Source organism: Micropterus dolomieu, linkage group LG08 (assembly GCF_021292245.1).
Source record: "Micropterus dolomieu isolate WLL.071019.BEF.003 ecotype Adirondacks linkage group LG08, ASM2129224v1, whole genome shotgun sequence".
Classification (NCBI taxonomy): domain Eukaryota; kingdom Metazoa; phylum Chordata; class Actinopteri; order Centrarchiformes; family Centrarchidae; genus Micropterus; species Micropterus dolomieu.
This window is the reverse complement of record NC_060157.1, coordinates 8,945,012-8,970,870: the sequence shown is the minus strand read 5'-3', so window position 1 is coordinate 8,970,870 and position 25,859 is coordinate 8,945,012. Positions and strand designations below refer to the sequence as shown.

At 42.1% G+C, this 25,859-nt stretch overlaps 2 protein-coding genes across 6 annotated transcripts in view; both read right to left on the bottom strand.

The window, feature by feature from the left end:
- kdm5c (lysine (K)-specific demethylase 5C) overlaps positions 1 to 4,589 on the bottom strand; it is a 19,797-nt gene extending 15,208 nt beyond the window's left edge. For 2 of the 3 annotated variants that reach the window (XM_046055924.1, XM_046055925.1), the window contains exons 1-7: positions 4,084 to 4,589; positions 3,634 to 3,903; positions 2,274 to 2,421; positions 1,746 to 1,823; positions 1,516 to 1,638; positions 1,221 to 1,391; positions 208 to 342 (exon numbers count right to left, since the gene is read on the bottom strand). In XM_046055924.1, coding sequence (XP_045911880.1) covers positions 208 to 342; positions 1,221 to 1,391; positions 1,516 to 1,638; positions 1,746 to 1,823; positions 2,274 to 2,421; positions 3,634 to 3,728 — 750 coding nt within the window. In that variant the 5' untranslated portion in view covers positions 3,729 to 3,903; positions 4,084 to 4,589. The remainder of the gene's footprint in view (positions 1 to 207; positions 343 to 1,220; positions 1,392 to 1,515; positions 1,639 to 1,745; positions 1,824 to 2,273; positions 2,422 to 3,633; positions 3,904 to 4,083) is intronic. The other variant, XM_046055927.1, reaches the window with a different exon arrangement.
- Positions 4,590 to 7,678: 3,089 nt separating this feature from the next.
- iqsec2b (IQ motif and Sec7 domain ArfGEF 2b) overlaps positions 7,679 to 25,859 on the bottom strand; it is a 25,335-nt gene continuing 7,154 nt past the window's right edge. The window contains exons 1-14 of one of the 3 annotated variants that reach the window (XM_046055931.1): positions 14,913 to 15,712; positions 14,512 to 14,797; positions 13,998 to 14,315; positions 12,580 to 13,634; positions 12,304 to 12,465; positions 11,850 to 11,972; positions 11,575 to 11,741; positions 10,550 to 10,689; positions 10,350 to 10,475; positions 10,156 to 10,255; positions 9,905 to 10,066; positions 9,534 to 9,728; positions 9,267 to 9,316; positions 7,679 to 9,011 (exon numbers count right to left, since the gene is read on the bottom strand). In XM_046055931.1, the coding sequence (XP_045911887.1) occupies positions 7,827 to 9,011; positions 9,267 to 9,316; positions 9,534 to 9,728; positions 9,905 to 10,066; positions 10,156 to 10,255; positions 10,350 to 10,475; positions 10,550 to 10,689; positions 11,575 to 11,741; positions 11,850 to 11,972; positions 12,304 to 12,465; positions 12,580 to 13,634; positions 13,998 to 14,315; positions 14,512 to 14,797; positions 14,913 to 14,971 (4,128 nt within the window). In that variant the 5' untranslated portion in view covers positions 14,972 to 15,712 and the 3' untranslated portion in view covers positions 7,679 to 7,826. Of the gene's footprint in view, positions 9,012 to 9,266; positions 9,317 to 9,533; positions 9,729 to 9,904; positions 10,067 to 10,155; positions 10,256 to 10,349; positions 10,476 to 10,549; positions 10,690 to 11,574; positions 11,742 to 11,849; positions 11,973 to 12,303; positions 12,466 to 12,579; positions 13,635 to 13,997; positions 14,316 to 14,511; positions 14,798 to 14,912; positions 15,713 to 25,859 lie in introns of those variants that run through there. The other 2 variants (XM_046055930.1, XM_046055932.1) reach the window with 2 other exon arrangements.

Genomic DNA, 25,859 nt, shown 5'->3' with positions numbered 1-25,859 from the left:
GTCTTTAAAAAGCAGCTACAGAAACAAAAATTATATTTTGCTCTGATTCATCATTTTCTGGGCTTGATTGTGAGGCAACAAATTGCATATGGAAATGTGATCCAAAAAATGATATTCAAGTGACCAACGTTCATTCAGCAAAGGTTTACTGGTCACAGAGGTATGCAAATGTATTAAATGACAAGTAGGATTGGTGCTCTCACTCACATCAGGCTGACAGCGGTTTGCTCTGCGTCCATAACTGCTTATTTTGGATGGCTGCACAGACTGTCGCAGGGGGATGGAGTGGGGCTTGTACTCCTTATCCACATCCTCACCATCATAGTGTTTTGGCTTGCAATGCTAGAAATGACAGAAAAAGAGAGTTTATATGGAAATATGTCCAAAATACAACAAATGGACTTCAAGTGGAAAACAATAGGTGCCAGTCCTCCCCACTGACATGTTGGCACTTGTACAATATTTATATTATGATAACTTTAGTAAAACAGATAATAAAACAAGGAGAGCATGTTGCTCTTAGGAAGAGGCTGGACGACATAGCCTGGCTCTGGCTAAATCTACATTTGTCCACTGCCGATGCACTATCCCCAATCTGGACGACTAACTAGTATTGATGACTGTAAGTATATTTTTATAAAATTAAATAAAATGTTTATATTAATACATTTATAGGTTTATTTGGATAGTCTGCCTATAAATAGTTTATACAGTATTTGAAACATTTCAACAGTTTATTAGTTGAGATTCAATAATTCAACTGTATTACAAATAAAACCGCTTTCTGATTACACCACTGCGGTGAGCGTTGGTTAGGGCTTATGTTAGTGTATTCATTACAATTTCATTTAATAGTATGCTATATAGCTTACCACTTGTATAACATTAATTCCAGTTGGACAGTACAGAAGTTTCATCTTTGCGAGTTGTTTTCATTCATTAAATCCTTTTGCAAGAAAACTGCTCTGCGTGGTGGTTAGTCTCTAATTTGTTAATGCTACTAACAACTTACTTAAGGCACCCAATCTTCTCCCTACTCTGTCTCTGACAGAGACTAGGAGGCTGGTGAGAACAGGAGCATCACATAGTGCCCAGCGGGTACAATGAGTCATATAGAGACTAACCTACTCTTCACATATCAACTAATTTTGAATGCCACCTATGAAACTGATCAACCCTGGTAACACAAAAAGGAGACACAATAATGTGTAGAGTGATACCGGCAAGCTGGCACCAGACTGGAACATTTCAAAGGGGTAGACGATCCTCTCGTAGTGCGAACGCAGCAGAGAACCAATGTTCTTGCCTGGAGGGTAGCCAAGCCTTTGAGCCACACGAGCCCAGCGTCGTTCCTTACAGACCATCTCAAAACCTCCTTCATCTGTCACGATCTGGAAGAGAAAATTGTTGGGGTTTTTTTGAAAAAAAAAAAATAAAATGTATATCATAGGTAACAAAAAACAAAATCAACTTAAAATGTAGTTTCTGAGTACAAATAATTAAATTAATATCTACCTTTGACAGGCTGAAAAGATCAAGGATACGCCTTTCAATGTGTGGGATTTTCAAGGAGGATGCCTGGATCTCCCAAAACCTGGCGATGCGGTCCAAATAATTAAGCTTCACTCTAGTCTCTGCCTACAATGAGATGCATGAGGGACCACCATGATTACTATGGCCAGTTCCATCAACAACTTCAATTATCTGTCAACAATGTACAACTTTAGGGGGGGAAAGGAACTTACCTCCAACTCATTAAGCCTCTGTATGCGGGGTGTGAAGCGGAAGCTATCCAGCTCCACTGAAAACGGAGGTTGCCAATCCTATTTGGGAGCAAAGACATGCAAATAAACTTGTACATCTACATGCTAAAACAACAGCATGTGCTATTTCTGCATCGATGCTGACCTCCATCATTGATCATTGATCAAGACCTCCAACAAATGAATGTGGACATGAGACAAATGAAATAGTGTGCTTAGTTTGGAACTGTTGCCACTTAGTAACCAACTTTATCTGACTGGTTATACAGGATCACCAAGGTTATGTTTTGTGAAGCCTGCTAACTCAAAGATAGCATAACAAATCAAAATAAGGAAAAACAGATCGATGTCACTCATGTCACCAGATCCATCTTCAAGACTAAGCGAGTCCACAGGCTTTTGATTTAAACCTTCAAGATAAATACTTCAAAACCTAGTGTATGCTACACGTTACATTTAGAACACAGAGAACATTTCTTTAACATCATCAAAGCAAACGCAAATACTTACTGGCGGAGGTCGAATCTTGCAGATTCCAGACTTCTCTGCAATTGGACGTATCTTGGCGATGTAGCCCAGGGGATCCTGAAACTCCTCCCATGATGGCTCAAATACTGGACACTCCGGAGGGGGTACGAACTCTTCCCCTTCCATTGCCCTGACAACAGGAAGATCGACAATGCAAAACAAGTTAATGAACCCCTGCAGACTCACTAATTGGCATGACAGCATAAATACAGCACCCCAGAAGGCACTTTATGTATGCAAATCTTTTTAATTTGTAGATAACAATTTAAATGTATTTATTTAAAATACTGCATACTGTTAGATGTTTTTTCTGAATGTATCTACAACTTTTTTTTATGACTTTATGACCTCCAGATAGTTTAAAGACAAGAATGTTCACTGGCCAGCATTGAGTCTTCAGATATGACATTTCTGAACATAACACAAGTATCTCAATAAATGTTCCTCATTACATTAAATTTAAACAAATCATTTGTTAGCATGCCAGCTTAATTCAATGAGTAAAATGGTCCAGTCCAGTGTATAAGAAAATAAAATGCATATCATAGTTACTACAAAAGGTTGTTGCATTTGTTTACTCTTGTAAAACCATTACTCCCTGGCCTACCACAGCACTGCAATATTGTCGGCTTTGAATATATAGCAATTAGTTGATCTGTATGGTTCATATCATTTCCCCCAAAACTTAACATAAGAAGCGATAACAACAGACTTAGGGAGTCACAGGATGAGGATTTTTTGTCCTCACAGTGGTCCTTGTTAAAAACCCCTCCCCCAACAGACGACACAACAAAACAAATGCCATGCTCTTGTGAATCAACAAGGCCCAGTGTGGAAAGGGTCAAAAGTTTGAAGTAATTAGCTGAGAAGCTTTATCACATGCAGTAGTAAACAAATTATTTAAATATAGAAGTGATGGCAACCTTTCTGCATGCACTTGAATAATAAGCACTGCTTTATGTAATTTGCATGTATAGGAGTTTTCATGGACGAGTCCTGTCCTGGGACATTCAAAAAACATACTAAAATCAACAAAGTGTGATGCTTGGACCTCAGTTATACGTATCCCATCTATCTGATCCTACTTGGGCCTTCAGACAAACAATGGCGTGGTGGCCATGAACCCTAAGGTATAGAAGGCCATGAAGGCATCACTACTCGCAAGTGGGTTGGGCTTAATTAATTAATAACCTTTAGCGAGGCAAATGACAACTAATCTACAAACAGGCACACTTCAATGTCGGTGTTGTCTTACAATTTGTTAACATTATTCAATAATACACCAAACTGTTAGCTAACGTTACTAGCTAACAAACTTAGGAGAACTGGCGTTAAAACTAACCTTAGCTTCCAATGACAGCCATGACAAGATGAATAAAGAGATCGAAAATGTCTCCAATACAAGTATTTTGAGTGGGTTAGCTGGGTGTCATTCATTTATTTCCTGCGGGCAATCATGAAGTCCATTTGTTTCTATTGTTCAGCTATCAGAGGCGACAACGCTGCTTCCAGCTAACGTTAGCATGAAGGCCTCCACTTTTTCTCATCACAGTCCCATCGCTTCCCACAGTGTTAGGTTACTAGCATTAGGTAGCTAACGTTGCTTGGGTAGCTGCGAAAAAGGAAATAACAAACAAGCTAACCTAAGTTGCATACTCAAATTGACGCTAACAGCCAGCTAGTTAACGTTAGTCATATAGCGTTACATGTTATGTGCAAGAAAAAAATGTCACATTAAGTTATTTGTTGATCCCTTTACACCACAGTGTCTAGTTGCATTCCCATGACTGACCCAAAGACACCTCGATGTCCCGGGGTATGATGGGGCTGGTGGCCGCTCTCCTTCCTCTGTTGTTGTGATGACTGGTGGTTAGCTAACGTTGGCCAGCTGTGTTCGGTCCAGTTGGCTAGCTATCGCTGCTAGCAAAGTTGACCGTTTTTCAGGCTCAGTTCTCCATATAATCACTTCTGTCGAACACACAGGTTCAAAACCTGAACGGCAGAGGTTCGTTTAACAGTAAGCGAGAGTCTCAAACTTTATCAATTATGTCGTTACCAATCATTTTCCGATCAACATCATTACTCTCTTCAGGCCATCCTATCTTTCTTGACGAGACGCCATCTTAGCTTTTTTCTCATGACCGAAGCACAACCTCAAATCTTCACACCACGTACCTCACGTTCACTCCCTGAAAGTAGTACCCACGTACGCCAATACAAGTAATGTGATTACAACGAGACCAGTCGTGGAAGTATTTAGAGTCCTTAGAGTCCTATACGCCCTACGTGAAATTAGCCATGCTACAGGCTGAACAAATTGTCATTAAAGGTAAATCGCAAAAAAAAAAAAAAAAAAAAATTAATAAATGTTATTTAATTTAAAGGCATAAAAGGAACGTACTTCTTGCGTGATCCTTGCGTTATTCTGTTTACATTATTGTGTAAACAGAACTGATCGATTATAGCTATTTTTCTTTATATATCTGTAGCTTATACCATGTTTATATATAGTTTCAAAATATTATATATTTTATTGCATACTGTGTATGTAAACCGCAACAATATTTCCCTGCCTATAAAGTTGCATAATTATGGAAATTCAGCTACCCTCTAAATTACACTTAGCATAGTATATTTGCCTTGATCGAGAACTTTCCACCACTTACTGTACTGAATTACATTTTTATGTTATTTTAACACCGCAGGGGTATTTGACGATATTCGACAATTTTATATAACGTTAGTTTTGTTATCCCTTAAAATATGATTATAAGCTAGTGTGGTGACAGCTGACAGTAGCATAATAGACCATTTTTCTTTTTTTGTGCCCAATAAAAACGTATTTAAATACTGTGAAATTACCATAAATCCGTTGGCAATTTAATTACGTCATTTGGATGCAAGGTAAGAAGGCTCTTATAAGTTTGGTGTCTCCTTCTGTTTTTGTGGTATTATGCTATTTGCAATCACACTGTTCAAAAACTATCATCTTAAACTTAATTTCTTTGTGAAGATGTGTGTGTAAATATGAAAAGTAGCCTATATCTCATAGATCTTTAAAGTATCATATTGTGTCTTATCTGGTAAGGTTAACTAATGTTATAATGTTACAGTTATTTAGATGTACATGAGAGCAGTTTAATGGTGGAAGCAGATGTGAAGTTATATAAAAAGTACACAAAGACCAAATCACTGCAAGGACACTTTAATTTATCAGAAGCAATAAATATTCACATCTCAATTCTCTATTCTTTCAGTACACATAATACATACACAAAGAAAAAATTGAAATCATTTGTTTAAAATGATATCAATAAGTGCACTGACATATAATCTTTTTTTAGGCTTCAATTTATATCATGGTAACTCATTCTCTCACCTTCAGTCTGAAATAATAAGAAAAGAAAAAGAAGTCAAGATTCCTTTTGGCTAACATCTCCTGGGTCAGGGTCCCTCTTTTATATGTACATACTTAGTGGCACTCACATGCACGCACCTGAATACAGAATGGGAATAGTTCATCCCATAGTAATGATATGAAGCCTATGTATAATATAATATGTACATTCAGGTTTATACAGTACAATCTATTCAGTAAGTGCAGATATATTCATGCAAAAAGAGTCAAAAAGGACACCATGAAAAGAAAAGGCTAGCCAACATATTCTTATAAAACCCTCGTCTGGCATTTTCTCCACACCTCCTTAAAATCCTTTTAAGGATTCAGCTCTTCTTGAACTTCGCCATCTCTTTCGGTAACAGACTTTGTTTACTTTGTCCTCACCCATTCATTCTCTCCTAAATCAGAATATATAATTTTCCGCTGGTAATCAATGGCACTGAAGGTAAACCACACCGGTGCTCACCTCAAAAAAATAAAATAAAATGCGGTAGCAAAAGGGGGCAACATTTACACGAAGCCCACAGAAAAAAAGGGAAATACAGTAAATACCTGTAGGCTATTTTACATTCTTGACTCTTGTTATATTTTTAAACAAGAAGCCCTCAGCAGGATGTCATGGCACCAGAAAATGTAATACAAGATTTCTAAAAGTGGCAGAAGAGGGAGAGTTAGAAGAAGGTCATTTCTGACTTAAGACATCACGTGTGCAAAACCACAAAACCTCATGTAAAAAGCGTGCTTCTTCAAAACAGAAAAACACACAATGATCTGATGAGGAGGAAGTAAGCGTAGGTTCCCTGAGGGAATGGCATCTTCCAAAATCCAGGTCTTTTCCCAATTTCCACAAACAAGTTTAAACCTTTTTCCAATACTGGGAACCTTATACAAATCAAAGATAAAAAAAACAATTACTTAGATCCATTCTGTAAGTTCAAGTTTTGTTACTCACCCCATTTGAAAAATTGTGCCCGTGTTTACTCACAACCAACAAAACAGAAAAGGAGGAATATTGTGGTGTTCAAATAAATTTGAACAAAACTAAACCTCTTTCATTATTTTCAACACTCAATAATACTAATTATTATAAAGATGAACTCAATGGAAACCATGGTACTATGGAAATAAATCACACTTCACATATCAGAACACCCTCTAGTGGCTATGGCAAACTGAGGGAATTAATATGTGCATATACTCTCTATAACCATGTACAAACATCTGCTGATATAATTAATCACTGACAATATTCATCATACTCATAGCAGGTGTATTATAATATCGATAAAACAGCAAGAAGCTTCAGAAACATTCAAAATATATTATTGATTGTATCATTAATTCCCATACCCCACAAGGAATTCATTATAAAGCCAGATGGCCCCTGTTGACATGTAAAAGACCATTAAGCAAAAGACTGCCAGGAAACCGTGCACGGGTTTTAGAAGTCTGAGACAAAGCAACATATCTGAGGTCTTCTTTAGAAAAAAAGATGCCTGTCAGCAAAGCAGAACCTGCAAGAATGAACGGGGACATCATGAAGCCAAGTAAATTATTGCAAAGTCAAGGGACATTCTTTTGCAACTCTCCGCTGTTTTTAATGCCAAACTCCACTGGAATGCATTTGGTGGTTTAGTCTTTATTTACATCCCCATGTAAGCAGCTGGATATATATGGTTTCATATATATGTTTTTCCAGTGTCACATTATCACATCTTGATACTGTACATGTAAATAGTCTCATACAGACTCAACTAGACTTCAAACAATTAAAACTGAGGCAATAAACTTAGATATATATTTATTTTCATCTTAAATTATATGGCTATAGACTTTTTTGATAATGTGTGTGGAAATGTGAGGAGTGTTTGTTCATGTGGATGTGTGTGTTTCTGTGTGTGCAGGTTTCAAAGATGTGTGCACATGCTATTTAACTCTAGCTGTGCTTTTTATCTCCACCTACATATGTGGGAAACGGAGGTGAAAGTAACAGAGGCGAAGCAAACTGCGTTTCCTCTTGTCACTAGCGTTGCTGCTGTTACTTTCTGTCCTGGCAGACTTGGTCCTAGCCCTAGCTCTACCAACCTCCTCCACTTTATAATCAGACCTCTGACCCCTGGGGCCCCACATCCTGCTCACACCACGGTACTTATCCGGTTGATAGGCTTGGATTTGGAGCTGCCCCCTGTACCTGTCGCTCCAGCCCCTGTCACCTGCGGCCCCTGCTGAGGCTGCCCGGGGTGCTGGGGGGGGTGAGGGGAGAGAGGTGTAAGAGGGGTAAGGGGGGACGAAGGGGGGGGTAAAGGGGAGTGTGGTGGGGGAGGGGGGATGGAAGAGAGAGGAGGGTACTGGGGCAGATACTGGGCGGCGGAGGCTGCGTGATGCGCATTGACGGTGGCGGATGGTAGATTGTGGGGCAGAGTGCCGAATATGAAGTGTGTTTGATGGGTGGAGTGGCTGGCTGGGTGTGGTGTGTGCACGTGTCCGGGATGGGTTTGGGAGTGTGCATGTGGGTGCGGGTGGGAGTGAGACATGGTTAGTGGTAGTTTGGCACCAGGGCCGCCGCCCCCTCTGATAGAGTGTGTGGGCTGCGCGTGGTAAAGGGCAAACTGTGGGTTCTGGGAATGTTGGGAGAGAGGAGAAAGGGGGGGGGGACATCCCACCACCATGTTGGCGTAACGACCCGGAAACCCATGCTGGGAGAGCTGGGAGAGATGGGCCAGCTGCGGGTGCTGGGCGTGTGGGGGGCCAAGCGGTGGACGACAAGGTAGTGGGCCTCTCTGTATAGTATGAGGGGGCATACCTTGCAAAGGAGGAGGGACAGTTTGGACGTGGTAACGATGGTGATGGTAGTATGGTGGTGGGGGCTGCACGGTGGCCGCGTGACAGTACTGTGCGTGCAGTGCCTGGATCTTGGAAGGTCCCCCGTCCAACTGGCACAGGGATGAAGGGGAGTGAGGTGGGGGCCCTCCCGTAGTCGGTGGGGGGACAGGTGCGGGGAATGGTGGCCCCGGTGGAATAAGGGGCCCTGGTGGTTTGGCGCGTTTGCTGCCGAATAGGGAGCCCAGGAAGGAGCCGCTGTTGTTGTTGCTGCTGCTCCCCCCAGGGCCGCTCCCCGCTCCTGGTCTCTCTACACTGCTGGAGACTCCCCCAACTCCTGTCCCAGCAGTGGTATGTTGCTGCCCCGGCCCACCCCCCACCCCCGATCCGGGGCTCAGGATGGGGCGGTGAGGCCGGAAGTCTTCTGTTCCATAGCAGCCAGGCATCACACCTGGCATTGGATAGCGCTGGTGAGGCTGTGGGCTGCTAATGATGGAGCCCTGGGAGGATACAACATGTTTTATAAAAATGAGGATTGCGCTACAGCCCCTGAGGTGAATGACATGCTTGGGCAAGTATAAACACACACAGCCATGCAAAGGGTGTCAGCGCAGGACAGATATATGTGACACACGCACATGCATGTACATGCACACTGTACACACACTGAGCGTGCTCAGGAAGGTAAAGGACCAGTGAGGGGAAATGCAGGTCTATTAAAGGTTACAGGTCAACATCTAGTCTTTGAGACTTACTTCCATGGTACTGTCAAGAGAACCAACACTGTTCCTGCGACCACGCTTCCCTGCACCCCACCAGGAAGAGTCAGGTTAGCAAAGAGTAAAAGATTGGAATGTTTGTTCACATTTTTTTTTTAAAGATAGGAAATGCATAAGCTGTGTCTTAATGTCAAGTGAGAAAGATATAGTAAATGAAACAGTAGACACTGTAGAAGCTGTGCAACCCAATTCAACCCAGCTGACAGGAAGGAAATGGAATTGACCCTGTCCCTGTTGTCTCACCTGTGTCCGATAGGTCCCTGAGAGATGAGCTGAGCGCTGTGCGTTTGAGACCCTCACCCACTGAGCAGTTGTCATCAAAACTTGTCCTTCCCAGGGTGCCATTCACAACATCGCTCTTCACACCTACGCCTCCTCCAACCACACCTCCAGTGAGCAAGCTGGGCCGCATCACACCTTTCTGTTTCTCCAGCTCCGCTGTAAATAAATACCAAGGGCACAGGAGAATTTAAAATAAAAGGGAGACACAGTAGAGAAAATAACAAGCCACACACTAGAACCACAAGCACTCCATTTGTGGTTGAAACCTGTACAGATCATCATGCCCACTAAAGGTATTGTTCACAGTAATGACCAGTAGATGGGGTACTTACACTCGACTCTATATTTCTCCATCTCTTGCACTTCAGCAATACTCTCCCTGAGGTCGCTAACAAAGCGGGTGCGGTCTTGCTGACTGGGTGCCATAAAGATGATAAGAACCTTCCTCTCCCCACCCAAGACTGCTGAAGTCAGGCGGATACCATGAGGGTAGTCTGAAAGATGCCGACAGAGTTATATAAAATACTTCACAATCATAGAGTTAAAAAGTTGAAATGTGCAAAAGGAAAAAATGGTCTCTTACATGAGTTCTGAAACATGTGTACTTGCATCTCAACCAAAGGGAAAGATTGTCTGAAACTATAAGTCACTGAGGTTTTCTTCTTCTGGAAGATTTTGGTCACCTGATGCACAACATAAATGGGATATTTCTTTACAGGGCCTATTAAATAAAATATATTTATTCTCTGCCACACTTCCAAAATTAATGAGTCTTACCACCAGAAGGTCATTAAAGAGGAAGACCTCTCGTTGGTGCACTCCTGTCCTCTGAGGTCTGTTAGGGTCAGGAACCTCATAGAGTTGGCAGCAACACACCAGCCTACGATGGGGAAGGGACAGCACCTATATAGACAAATAATAATTATTATTAAAAATGACAAAGCCCATATGTTGCCATATTCAATTACAAAACTCACAGGCTTCTTGCCCACAATGACTCTCTCCACTGCCTGCACTTGGGACACGTGGTCATCATTGGTCCGTAGCTCCCATTTCTGAATCCGCTGGTAGATCCCAACCAGCAGGTCCCTGGGTATATCCTGACCATTGTCAACGCCTTGGGTGGAGACAGGGAAAGGGAGTGTTTCAGGAAATTATGTTTATCAAAAATGTATTGTACAATCATAAATATTGTGAAGGTTTATTGTGATATTTCCCGACGTATTTGAAAGCCCATTAAGCCAGTCCAAATGAAATAATTTTAAGTCATGTCTGTTTGTAGTCAATAAGAATGACAATGTGTTTTTAAATTGTATTGTTAATAGCTTTTGTTTATTAAAAAGGAAGAATAAGTTCTTTGGGGAAATATCAGAAACGCTCCTTTTCGTCTCAGCTGGATGGCGGGTGTCTGTGTTTGATTGACGGCAGTTAAGCTTGCAAACTGACATTAGAAATGTGCTTTTTTCCCGTGAATGTCTGTTTAGACGCTCGTTCAACAAGCTAAGGTGCAGGACAAGATCTGTGTTCATGTCTGTAAGTTAGATAAGAAGGCGACTTTAGCCGGAAATCTAATATGGGTTGTTGTTCAAAGTCTATGGCTCTCATGTTGTGTAGCAGGCTGCTGTCTGGCTCAGTGTGACCGTCTGCTCTGCCTGTAATAGAACGTTGACGTTACTGCTTTCTGCAAGATTTGACTGGCTTCATCAAAATAAGGTCTCCGTCTACATAGAGGTATCAGATTAATGCAAAACTGGGGTGTTCTACCATGAAACCAAACTCCTTTGATTTCTGAATTTTTCCTCAAAAACAGAACAAATGATTTACTAAGCAGATACAATATATGCTGTAGAAATGCGATTTCATTTCAGCTGGACTTTAAAACTTCTACTAATGCATGTTTAAAAGGCTCATTACCTAGGTGATTGTTAAAAGACAATGTTAGAAAGACATCATTAATACTGCCTAATATGTGTTTCATAAAGTGTATGTGTCTTTTCAGCACCTCTCAAATTCTTGATGAAATCCTCTAGTTTCATCTTCCTCTCAGCTTTGACGTTGGGACTGTACATATCTGTGTTGAGGAGGATTATGGCAAAGGCCAAGATGAAGATAGTGTCCGGGTTCTGGAACTGCCGAACCAGAGTCGGATTGCACACACAGTATCTCTGACTGCGTAAGAAACACAAACAACGTGTTAAAACATCTTAAATTTCAGTGTATCTTTGGTTATCTATCATTTTCTCTATTGTAAACCCACTGTATCCAACACATACACACCTAAAAGCCTCTATGAGCCTCTCCACTTTTTGGGCTTCTCCTTGAACTTTAATCTGAGCCTGGAACTTCCTGAGAGCGTCGTCCAGGTCCATACCTGAGAAGTCCATCTCATCCACCACACAGCTGAAACACACACAGCAGAGGTCATAGTGTAACCTCTCCTATTGCACACCCTGGGAACTCAGCAACATTCATTTGTTGTGTGTGTGTGTGTGTGTGTGTGTGTAGGGGTGATTTGTTGTGTGTGTGTGTGTGTGTGTGTGTGTAGGGGATCGGAAGATCAGGTGGTGTGCATATGCTGATCTGTGTTTTGACTACCTTTTTTCCCTTGTGAAAATACAGATTTAGATTCAGCTCAGTCTTTTTGACATGTTTGTCTTACATTTTCTGATCTATTACAACTGTCCATCTAAAACAATCTTTCTGCTTCTGTGCTTTCTATTTCCATACTCACTCTAAAACATCTTTGTTGAATTGTTTCTGTCGGTTTCCCAGGAACTCTCCAATCATCTGCCTGCTGAGGCCTTTCCTCTCCAGGATGAAGCGAGCAATCCCAACTGGAGTGTCCGATACAAAACCTCTCTCTATCAGGTACTGGATCCCTTTCTCTGGCTTCCTATAGTCAATGAAAAAGAACTTTCTCACTACAACTTAACCAGTTTAATTGTATGATCGCCATAAAAATGGTCCCTATGGGCACTTCTGTTTATTAGTACTATAAGCATCTTACTTGTTGAAGAGGTTGAGGCCTATGCGGTATTGGCGTCTCTGCACCACATCACTGTTGAAGGGCGGGGAGTCCCAGCTGTGGCGGCTTTCTCTCTGGTAGGTCTGTTTTCCCAGAGGTGGCAGAGGCTCCCGCAGGCTGTCCTGAGATGACGAACCAGAGCTGCAATTTACTGTCTCATTGGAGTTGGTTGTGGAGTTGAGTGAGTCGTTGTCTCCGTCCGAGCAGCACGGCTGCTCCAGACCACCGGTGGGCATAGCTGTAGAGGAGGACGAGGACAGAGGGGTGGTGGGGGGTTGCTGGGGGGAGGAGGAGGACGACGGTGTGTCAGGGTACTGATGGTGGTGGATAGGGTGGTGGTGATGGTGGTGGTGGGCAGCCACCTGGTGAGGGATGTGTGTGGGTATCGGTCTGCCAGGCGCCCGGGTTTGACCCTGGGCAGCTGCTGTGGATGTAGGGCGGGTGCCTGTGTTGGGGGAGTGTTTCAGGGTTCCCTGAGGGGAGCCAGCCCCTACCCCTGGCTCCTGCTCATAGACCAGCTGTCTGGTCAGAGAGCCACGATCGGAGCGGTCACTCATGTCCACTGAGCTGTCACTCGGCGGCTCAATAGTGAGAAGAGGCAGATGTGCGCCCCTTAGACGATAGTCCCTGCACTCTGTACATGGGGTGCTGCGCCGACTGTTACTGCTGCCCCCTCCCTCAGTGTCCCTGCTGTCCTCGCGCCCTCCAACACCACCGCCAGGGCCCCAGTACTCTGTATCTGTGCTGCTGGGTGCCCGATCCAGGGACAGCGGGGATGACGGCATGCCATCATCCATGTAAAGTGTGACGTCACTGTATGAGGTGGCGGTACTGTCGCCATGCATACTGAGTCCTCCTCCAGCACCCCTGGCTCGTTCGCCCAAACCTCTTTGGGAGGAGGGATTGCTGCTGCTGCTCCACACGCACTCCCCAAAGTCTTCACTAATCCCTCCACCCTCCCTGCTGCCCTCCTGGGAGTCATCGCGACCCGCGCGGCAGGTAAGGGCATCATCTATGGAGTCAGCTAAGGACTTTACCTAGTGGAAACAAAAAGTGGGGTAGGAGCTCATCATCTTTCTTGTCGGAAATAAAACTTGTTATTATAATACATTTGTTACACATCTAACAGAGATGTTTAATAGGCTTCAATATAAAATTCAGTGGGTCTATAGCTGGTGGTGCCAGGTGCCTGACAAGATTAGATAAGTCTTTTCGTTTGCTTTGTCCAGCTGTTAGATGAGTTGTTTAGGCTTTTCTTTCTGCTTCTTTGTTTGTTTGTTTCTGTCACTGTAAAGACCTTTGAGACGTTCATGTCATAAAGAGTTATATAAATAAATGAACCTGAAAGAACTTGACCACTTTAAAGCCCAGCACACACATAAAACCCACAACACTGTTACCTGTTTGGAGAAGGAGTCCTCTAAGTGGGTGTAGTCTCCTGGGCGGTCTGGGTCAGGGGAATGAGGAGGCCCTATGGCCACACTGTGGGTGAAGTTCGTCTGTGTCTGGGCCTGCTGCGGAGGCTGTCGCTCATCAAAGGAATACTGCAGTCTCATGTTGGACAGGATGATGCGACGTGTCATGCGGCTCTCTGAAGCAGAGCTTCTGAGGCGCTCAAAGTTCTTGTTCATGCGATACTGTCTGAAGGCTGTCTGAATGGTCCTAGCTGCTCTGCGACTTACAAAGGAGCCACCATACTTTCTCTCCAGCATCTCCACCTGGCAAAAGGTGGGGAAAAGAAAAACAAAAAAGGTAATGGATTATATATTCACTGTCTGGATGTCCTCTACCCACGTACCCCAACTGAAAGGGCTCCTTAATCTACATACTATTTGCCCATGCTCATGGCTCCTAGGAAACACCAAACATTTGCAACAAACTTCCTCTGACCAACAGCGTCCTCCACATTGATACCTTCTTATCTTGCAGATCTGTTGAGAGTTCATAGCTGTCTGAAAGGGCCTTGCATCTCTTGTTCTCCTCTTCCTCTTGCTTGCGGAGGGCCAGACTGGCAGGTTGGTGCCGTGTTCGCAGTGCCCAGGCCAAGCTGGCTGAACTGGAGGAACATGAAGGGTCCCTGGATCCGGAGGGTGCACTGCTGCTGTCAGTGTAACGCTCTGAGCCACGCAGGTAAGGCGTCTGGCTGAATGAGCTGTCTTTGTGTGTGCCCGTCTCTGGACCCTGGGAGTCCCCTTCCACGCTACAAGAGAAAATGAACAGAGTCAGAGTCAGAACATATTATACCAAACACATTGAAGTGTGTTAAGTGCAAACTATGTAGAATAGTATTTAAGAGCTTACATATAAGGACTTACATGTAAAGTTTAGAGCGGCGTGGAGATAACAATCTCTTAGTCGAACTCATGGTGAACATAATGTGTATCACTTGTAAATTCCTATTGTTTCAAAGCAGTGCCAAAGCCCGATATCTGATGGCTTTTATTGTCTATCTTGTGAGTTGATGATCCTATAGAGGTAAAGGTCTCTACCCTCTATCTCATTTCTTTATTGAGTCTAGAGGATGAGTTAATATACTACTACGTTTATCCAAGCGTTCTAGTGTTTATGGACTGCCCTTTCTGTTTCTCACTTTCTTGTTCCTTCTTTCAGTCTCTGTCTTTCTCTGAGTGTATCCCTGTCTGACAAACCCAGCGGCGATAGCACATTTTGAGGAGTCATCAACACACTCCTCCAATGCCACGTACCAGCAACACCATACTGACAGGAAATACCAGGTTGTTATGTCAGCAGCAGGTGTAAAACATGCACTTCATCACACTATGAAATATCGTGACAGAAAACACATGCAAATAACATCTCCTCCCACATTCACTCTCACTCAGTCTATTACACAGAAGTAATAGCAAGCAGCTAAGATTTGCAGCCAAATCACCAATAAAGTTCAGCTGGATTCAAATTGAATCAATCCTATTTGCATTGAGCACAGCAATAACCACAAAACTTATCAGGATTCAAGAAAGTCCAGAAATCCTCCAGTGTCCTGTTTCACACGTTTGCCCAGACAAAATCCACCCCAAGTCAATTAGTCAGCCTGTGTTTGGGAGAACAACTGCAGTCACATGCTCCTGCCTACATTTCCTCCTTGTGTTAGCCGCACCCCCTTCGGTCAGCTGTGCCTTGTCCCCATAACAAGGCATAGAGTACAGAGCTAGGGGTCAGAGATGTGTGGGAGCAATACATTCAGCACATGAAATATGAACGCAAATATCGGCAGTGAAGCACTGCTTGTGTGGTTTCCGCCTTTTGCATAGTTTAGGCTCTGCGTCACACATTAATGCAGTTGATGAAAAAGAACTGAAATGGTGCCTTGTTGACTTTGACCATTTTTGCTTTGAGTGGGTTAGCTAATGTCCTCTTCCTCCCCTCCTTGAGTTATTACTGTTCCACTGGATTGCAGAGACTTCCTGTGTTAGTGTTTAGTTGGTAAAAACAAGACAAGACGGAAAAGGCTCCTCAGGGTACAAGGAAATAACTTGTTGGCATTTTAATTTATTATGGTAATATTGAAATTCAAACACCACATGCCCGTTCCTATACCAAGAATCTTTGCAGTGGACATAGGGGAAGCCATTGTACAATGCAGGGTCTTTCAGCAGGACATCCTGTGCCTTCAAGCAGCACATGACCTGGCTAAATTATTGTTGAGTCTAACAACAACACAAAGGACAACTCCATTATGTTGCATAATGCAAGAGTCATGCAAAAGCCCAGTTTTAAAAAGACACAATCCTGACATCTACAGGAAAGCACATATCACTACAACTATGCTAAGTTGTAAATATTTAACAGCAACTCCACATATTTACATTTACACTGTTTGCAGGGATTTCATCACAACATTAACAAGCTGTGCTTTGTTTCCATTCTGAGCAAATTAATTCAGAGGAACAAGTTGTTGCGCACAACTCCATCTCCTCTTGAAAGTTTTTTTTTCTTCTTTTCTCTGTGCAGCATCATTTATCATTCCTCCTCCTCTGCTCCTTAAATAGAGAAATTGAGAAGAGGGAGGGGGGTTGCTTGGTGACGGTTGCTGTGGGACCTTGGTGGGCGTTGAGGCAGTTGTTAGGATGAGAAGCATAGTTGCCATGACAATGTATTGACTGTTATCACCATTGAGGTGGGTGTTGGAGATGCTCCACAGGTTGTGAATGACAGTCTACATAATACTTGTCTTGTTATGAAAACAGATAAAATAACATGCCTGTGCAGAGTGAACTATGCAAGACAGTTAGTTAGACAGTATTGTCTAAATTTGTTTATGAAAAATGGAATTAATCATCATGAATTAATCATCTACTTTTAGTACATATTTACGTATTGTTTTGTATTAATTGTGTGACTAGAAAATTCAGTCTTCTTTAGAGCTGCTTAAAACTGCTCCTTTTAAGGAATGGAAACTAGCCACATGAATGCCTCTGCGCATTGACAACAGGTAGACACATGCTGGTATTCACTGTAACATCCTGACATTCACATCAGCAGGACCAGATTGTATTTTCATTCAACTGAGTTACAAAAACCTTAAATACATGCAACGCAACATTAAAGAGCCACAAGCCTAGTTTCATAAATTTGTCTCTGAATATTCATAGCTGCTCCATGGATTGATTTGACCTTATAAACTCATCTGTTCACATCTCATGAAGAAAGAAAATCAAAACAGTTCAGACAAGGATGATATTTTCTGCAATGGCTCTTCTACCACTGAATCAGTGATCATCTGTATGGATTACGTGACAGTGTCCACAGTGATTTGTGTAAATATCACAAATTTCAATTCCTTCCTCTGAGCATTAGGAGGAGAGATATTTATTAAAAGTCTCAAGTTTGGTAAAATATTTCAAGCAAAACAAATATTTCAAACAAAACAAATGAATTCCGATATTTTCCCTGCCACCCACCTCCAAGCGTGTATGCATTAAGACTTTCATTTAATTTTGTCAAGGCAAGCCAGGCAGTAAAATGTGGTGAGAGACAAGGTGTTGATGATATACGAGTAAAAAGTTTGTTGTATAAAACATGAGTGTGGCCATATCGCAGCTGGCATCTGCACCTCATTACTTATGTAAGAAACCCAGTATTCCTGTTACAGTGCCAGAGAGAGGTTCTCTCCAGAGGCTCCCTTATAAAGACCAGCCCAGAGTTTCACTACCTCCAAAGATTTAATTGGAGCTGAAACAGATGGTTGGAAATAAACAGGAGAGTGATCGCTGATAGTGTTAAAAGAATAAAAGACGTGGGCAGAAATTGACAAGAGCTCCAATGACAGAAATTGAAAACTGAATTGGGGGTGCGCGCAGTAAAAGTACAATGTCAACTCCATGCAGAACCCTGCCAGATGTCCCTCGCTCATATAATATTGATGTGCTGACATTGTTTGTGTTTGTTTATGAAAGAGCAGCAGTAGGTCTTACTGTGCCATCGAACCCACAGCAGGACATTGAGGCTGGAGGATTAACCTCTCTGCTGCCTGCCCTGAAGATGACAATAATTACATCGATCTGTCTGTTGACTCATTTCCACTTGAGCATTGACTCACTGTAGTTATCTTTCATATCTTTTCTAATCTCTTCATGTTCAACTTTTGTGTCAATTTTACCATTCATTGCAAAGCGTATCAGAAAAAAATTCAGAAAAAAACAGCCCCTGCGACCCAAATGTGGACTATAAGTGATAAAAAGGAACACAAAGGCCTACAGACAGCTTTGGTCATGTGATAATATGCAGAGATAAAACAGTTTTAGTCATGTTTATCATCATGAAATAAAACTAATACCGGAACTCTGTATGTTATTTGTCACATTTCTTTCAAATGACCAAACTGAAAGGAAACAATCACATCATTCACGGTTCAGATTGGCACATTCTTCCACCGCCAACACTCTTCTGCCATCACATACACACACACTGTTAACTTTCTGTGAACCGGACCCTTCAGTTCAAAGCTCAAGCATGCTATATGGTTTTGTCAGCAGAGTACGCTTCATGTTGAATCCAGGTAGTGCATTAAGAGACACAAGCCTTGTGACACTGTGTTGTTTGCAGGGCTACAGAGTGATGTAGCTGACAATTGGTAGTGTTTTTAAGCATAAAATGATCAGATAAATCTCTGGCACTGAAGCAGAAAAGACTGAGGAGATTTTGTGTTGTTTAGACGGTCTTGTTTATACAATCTTGTAGAAAAAAATATGTAAACATTGTGCCTTCTCCTTTTACAATGTACAGGTAGTTTGCCTTTTCATGTCTTTTGACTGATTCACTTGAGCGGGTATAGCTAATTTGGCTTTTGTAGAGCTTGGTAAACTGCTGACAGCTGACCTCCATCGTAGTTGAAGGTCATATCCTCCTGACAGGCATCCAAACTAGTATGACAAACCTTTGTAGAAGAGTTTGCCATTGTAACCAATTTACTTACTAGTTAAAGTCATTTTTTCAAGAGGCCATTATGTTTTTTGTTCTGCTGCTGTATATGCATTCCCTCAAGAGTGACACCCATGACAGATTATCCACTGTGTACACACGGGTATCTCTCAGAAGCCCATTTATCACCCTGTCCTATTTATATATATATAACAGTTTCTGAATGAAGACTCTCATTAATTATCATCCCTCAACATACAATATTTATCTGTTGTGTCAATCTTTGGCTGTCTGTTTACCTAAACACAGCACACAGACTGGCGATTACAGTTCAAACCACATCATAGGCACTACATCACTGCAGCAGAGGCCACCATATGAACACACCAGTGTAATAAGCAACGTCATCTGTCACTGGTCCCAAACTAAATGCTCTTTTGTGACAGTTTTACAAGTGAAAGAAAAGTGAAAAAAGCTGAGCTCTTACCATGCTGCTACTGTCAAAGAAAGGTCCCAGGCTAACTGGAGCAGCGTAATAAACACACCCTCTCTCTCCCTCTCTCTCTCTGTGACTCGCACTCTTTCATACACACATGCACACACTTTCACATTCTCTTGCTTGCCTTGAAAAGCTGTACAGGCTACATTCTTGACAATCTTTTGACAGCTTTGAATGTCCTCCCTGCACCAGATCACTGATACCAAATCAAACACCAAACCAAGCAAAACCTTGTCACAACAGCGTGGCTAACAGCAACAGACAAAGAGACACATAGAAGACACACAGAAGAAATGGGCAGTGTGGTGGCTCAGTTGTTAGTACTGCCGTCTCACAGAATGTCCTGGGTTTGATTCCCAGCTCCGGTTTCCCCACACCATCCTAAACATGTATGTTAGGTAAAGTCTCCTGTCCAAGGCACAAGGCTTAAAACTGGAGTTTGTCCCTAGGCGTTACACAGAGGCTGCATTCTGCATCCTAATACGTACAGTGCGCTATGTATGATTGAGTACATAAAAATAACCTGACTTGATTAGAAGAGATTTATGTACTGAAAACGGGAGAAATATAAGTATGTATGTTGTTTTCTCTTTTCCATATCCCACTTGAGATCAAAATGTGTGATGGGACACATTAGTGATTAACCTTGATGTCGGTGCTGTCTACATGAATGCAGGTGAAACAAGGACAAGGAAGCAAGATAGTGTGTTGAAGCAGCTGAGATGGACAACATAGCTTTAAGTTGGAAAAAGAGACATAATCAGCGTGGATGAAATTGACTACTAGGACATTTGTTTTGTTTTTTTAAATGCAATATATATGGCAAGAACAAATTGTCAAATAAAAATGTTCTGTAATTTGTAAGTATTCTGAACTCTAGATGTAAATAAATTATGATCCCTGTGGTTCAGTAGTTCATATTGCTGCAGTGTACACAGATAATACATCTCATGAGAAACAACATCATGATTTACCTTTATATGAATGATTACACACTAATGCACACTGAGCTCATTTAGAAAACTTTACGAATTGTGGCTCAAAAAGTGCAGCAATATGGTAATCAATTTAACAACAATATAACGGGGTACATACTGTGTGTTCTACAGGGGAAAGTATTAACATTCAGGGATTATGCACATCACACAATCGGTTTATATAACTAAAAATAGAACTTATTTTTATTGTGTATGGATTGGAAGTACATTATGCTTGAGGTGGAGATGAGTCAGGTGGGTGTGTACAAGCAACATTCCAGCATGACTGGAACGTCACAGAGCAATTCTAACACATATTTCACCTTCATGCATTTAAAATGAAAGGAATGACTTCAGGAACTACAGATCTTTATTCTTTTCAGAATTATATCAACAAGCTAAATTGCTTCTAGGTTATGAATAAACATGATGATAGGTGAGACAATAATCCGATGTGTAGGATCAAATGAACATGTTAAACAAACTGTATACAATTAATGTCTTTACAAAGGAGGCTACCTTCTCTGACATTGCATGATGGTTAGTGATGGGACTGTATAATGATTTGCACAGACAACAGATCAGAACTGACATGACTTAACTAGCAGATTCAAGATAAGCATGAGTGCGACAGTAATGAACAGACGATGGTTATGTGTTCTGACAGCTTGTTATGGCTGCAAGAAAAGAAATAAATAGCAAAGAATACAGAGAGAAGACAACATCAAAATTCTTTAAAATGTGAATTAATGCACAAACCATATGATACATGAATAAGATAGCACATTTACCAACAAAGACTACAGGTTGCATGCATTTCTGTTTTTTTCCTTCTAAAACGCTTTGGAAAGACTTTGTATTTTGGTACACAGTGAGGTCTCCGTTTTCTGGCAGCAAAAGCTGTGATAGTCTTTTCACAGGTAAATGGGCGAGTGAGTCGTTGTGAAGGCAGTCACACCTCAGCTCAGCGAGAGGAGGGGCTACTGCAGCCTGAGGCAGGACAACAGAACTGATGGGCGCCCTCATCCTCACCCTCCTCTCTTGGAAAGCAACACGGGACGAGTCACAACACAGAGAGAAACACAGGAAAGCAGACAGACAGGAGAGAGAGAAAAAGAAAGGAGGACAGAGTGAAAAACAGCATGAGACACAAAAAAGCAGAGGAAGCAGAAAGCAAACAGCTTTTATAAACGCTTAGAGCAGGCTGTATGTTTAGTTAAAACAGGGACATAACAGGAATAAATGAAGCCATTTGAATTTAAAAAATGGGTTTACCATACACTATGTATCTATATCACAGCTGCCTAATGCCATAAGAGGGCAGTGTTGGAGCATCATGCGCTGATGTGTCTGAGAACAGCATCAGGTGGAGGATAAATGAGGGAAGGAGAGAAAAGACGGTGAGAATTCACCAGGTTCACTTGTGACTCAGTCCATAGCTTTTTGAAGCTATGCTCCCTCTCACTCTCTGTAAGGAGCTGTGTGTTTTTCAAGCTAGTAGAACTCTAGCTATTAGTCACACCTGGAAGTGGTAGGAGAGTGAAGTGTAGGCTCTTAGGAAAGATTAGGAGGGGTGCAGAAAGGTAAAGCAGGATAGCAGGATGAATTGTAAAGAAAGTGACAGTGAGAGAGAGAGAGAGAGAGAGATCTGGAGATCGTTGAGGACTGTTGTAGCTGACTTGCTAGGCTTCTTATGGGGTTGAAGGGTTTTTACTTCTACTGTGTCGTACTCACTGTACTCAGGCCCTGCAGTGGCCCTTACCTCTCTTCCTGTTGTAAGGTTTGGTCAGTAGAGGGGCAGCAGTACTGATGGAGACTGACGAAGCTGTGAACAGTCAGACTGGTGGGGAACAGAGCGGCATGGGCAGCACTGCCCGCCGACGTAGGAGTGTTGGGAGCCGAGATGGGCTGCCCTGAGATAGACGATGGCCGGACACTGACAGGAAGGACCAGAGAAGGACGACACACACAGAGACATGGAGAAAGCAGAGAAACAGACACACAAACAGTCAACGCCAAAGCAGAAAGAGAAACAGAAAAAGAAGAGAAGAGAAAAGAAAAGGAGAGAAAGACAGAGCATTGATTTGAAGCTACACATTGATAGTGACAAATCATAGAGCGGCAATGGTAGTACAAGGAATGACACATTTAACAAGAGAAAACAGAGGCAGATGTGTGACAGTTTGTACAGACTGACAACAGCAAGGTGACTAACATCCTTGAGAGACACACCCTCACAAACACCACAGGTTTTTGTTGAAATCAACTCCTGGCAGATGGGCAGGTGTCTTAAAGTGTAAGAAGGAGAGTAAAGTTCGATGTTTAAGACAGAAATGTACAGAAGTTCTCAAAGCCAGAGCTGTTAAATGAGAGTTCTGTGCAAGAAACTCTAACCACTCTCACTCACTCACTCCGCTCTGATGGATTATATAAAGCTCTATACTGGTCTGCAGTGGGGTTCTTCTGTGGATCATCCTGTATGAAAATGCAGAAGCACTTTCTCTAATGCATTCAAAAGTGCACATATACACAAACGTCTCTCTACTCTGGCAGGAATTAGAGATGTTATATCTGCACATTGTGAGTGAACAGCTGAAGAGTGAGCAGTGGTTGAGATTAGCATGTAAATGGCTGGTTTCTCACTGTGGCCAGCTGCTGTCAAGGACATGCAGTCCCTGTCATTTTAGCATGGAAAGACTCTCAGACAGGCACGGGGACAAAGACAAGATACAGCAACGAGTGTGAGAAAGGAAGTGAGATCCTCCAACACTAAAGCAGTTTACTGTAGTTTACTGGCTTGTTCTTTGGCCAGCTGTGTAAGACAAGGCGGCCAAACTGAATTTCATAATGTGTTATTCACATGAAATACAGTGGTTGCATCAAAGAAACCTAATTTTGTTAGAAGCCACAGGCAATACTGTTAATGGATAAGTTTGGTGATATTCTGTATTGTCCATTAAACCCATGAAAAGACCAATTAACAACAAAATGATCCCACTAGCAAGTGTTGCCTGTGTAGCCAAATTCTCTTAACAGCTCATTTTCATCTAGTGCCATAGAGCTCCATTGTTATCCAAAACTATTAAAATACATAAATGAGCAACACTTGCACTAATATTGTACTTCATTGCCATCAACATGGGCAATATAGTATTATAATTTTAAGTAAATTCTCACAAATACACCAATTCCACAGCTGAAAATAGTCCTCAACAAATACAGTATTTAATACTCTCTGAGTAATGTCTGCTAAAAATGACAGTGCCCAGCTGTTTTAGGAAATTACTAAGCCTTTATTTTTATTTAAATTAAACCACTATTTGCACAATCAATATTCTTCTATGATAATGTGAAAACAAGGTTACAATGTGAAAGGTCTCACTCGCAGTGATCACAGCAAATTATCACTTGAATCTGCATCTCCCCTTGGCTTTATAGAGCTTTATATTAAGTTTTAGCATATTGTGTAGCTGTCCAGCCTGCAACTTTTTGTTTCTGTCCACTCTTGCCACTCTCATAGCGTCGTTTTCAGCCACAGCAGTCAGCTGTTTTCAGCGAAAAAGCCAGATATTTCTCTCAGAAGTTGGTACAGGCCAAAAACTGAGCTAAAAGAGAGTGAATATTGGACTTACATTCATCAGGTGACCAAAACACAACTCCAAATGAATAATAATGTTGCAGGATGTTTGAAAACAAGATCATCATTTCAACTTAAAGTGTGATGATATGTCAGTGCTATGTACACAACTTATTTCTGCTGCTCCCAAGTGACCTAAAAAAAACTTATGTTATTGCTGGTTTAGATTCATCTTCTGTAGGAACAAACGGGATCAGGGCTGAGGACCACAGACAGGGAAGGGAAGAAATATTGAGAGACAGACGACTGCAATGTTGGTTTTGGTTAATATATTTAATATAACTATGCTTGTTCTTTAATCCTCCTGATCACATAAGCTGAAATTTTTTTTAAGTTTTTTTAAGGATATAATCATGTAGGCGGAGAGCTCGTTTTCTTAGTGCAAATGATAAAAAGTTCCAATTAAATGAGAATAAGCTGTCAGTGGCTATTTTAACAGCTGTTCTACATTGTCAGTTTCAAGTCCGCGCCTTGACACGATGCGTTTCAGACTTAATTTACAAGGCCAGATATTTTGTTGCTAAATATCCTGACAAGATGTGACCTGCTCGTTGTTCATTTCCCTTTATTTTGTCTCTGTAACACAGAGAAACGAGATATTCTCAACAAATGAATCCGCTGACCTGTTCAGCTTTGGGTGGAGTTGTGAAGCGAGGCAGAGGTGCTGTTATGTAAGCCTGAGCCATCCTTGTACACTCCCAAGATTTGTACTTTAACGGTAACTAATGCCTCCTGTTACAGTATCCCCAGTGTGGTAAATGTTGACAGGCTCATCTAGGATCTGATTTTTCCTTCATGAGCAGTTATGCCTGAATCCCAGAGCACCATAAAAAAAATAGACACACAATGCCCGATCGTCCTCCTCCTTCTTCTACTCCTCCATAGAAAAATAAAACACACATACTACCCACACATACTCTTAGTGTGTGTACAACTCTTTCTGTCTTTAGCAGGTGCACATGGAATAACAAGATAATAAAGAGAAGAGATCAAGATACAAATTAACACAACACGGGTCAAAAGATACTGGTGAAGAACAGAGAGGACACAGGAAGTAAAAAAAAAAGTGGTACATTGGGAGAATGTGTGAGGTGGCATGTATTTAAAGCGGTGAGTTGACAGAGACTGGAGGCAGGAAGAGTGGGAGGAGAGCGAACTACATGAGAGTGGGAGAGGTTGAATACGGAGGAGGGCAAGGGTGAAAATAATCAAGAGAGGAGGAAAGGAGGGAAGAAGGACTGAAAGGGGAGGAGGAATGTGAAATGGAAACAGGATGTGGAGTGGTGGTTGCTGCTGGAATCAGTGTTCCCTCAAACCAGTGCAGTGGCATGGGGGTGTCAGCGTGTAGGTGAGTCTATGTATAGATTAGCGAGGAGAGTAGGAGCAAGGCTCACATGCAGGGTCACAGAAAGACATCACCAGCAATGTTGTGGCAGGCTTTTTTTTTTTACCTTTACACACCACAACAACTTCCCCGGATAGCACTTCCATTTCCATCCACATGGTGTTTCTGGGGTATAATCTGTCCAATTCAGCCATGGTACGCCCCACTTCAAATTGTGCTTTCACTGGGTTTTTTTTCTCCGCCATTGTCTATGAAATTAAGAGTGTGGGAGCGCACTGCGTCATGCCACCTCCAGCGTGTGACCCACCTGACTCCTGCTGACAAACAGAGACGTTTGATAACCACACACGCTGCAGTGTAGCCTAAAGTTAAGTGTGTGTTTATACCCCCCCCCCCCCCCCCCCCCCCCCCCCCCCCCCCCCC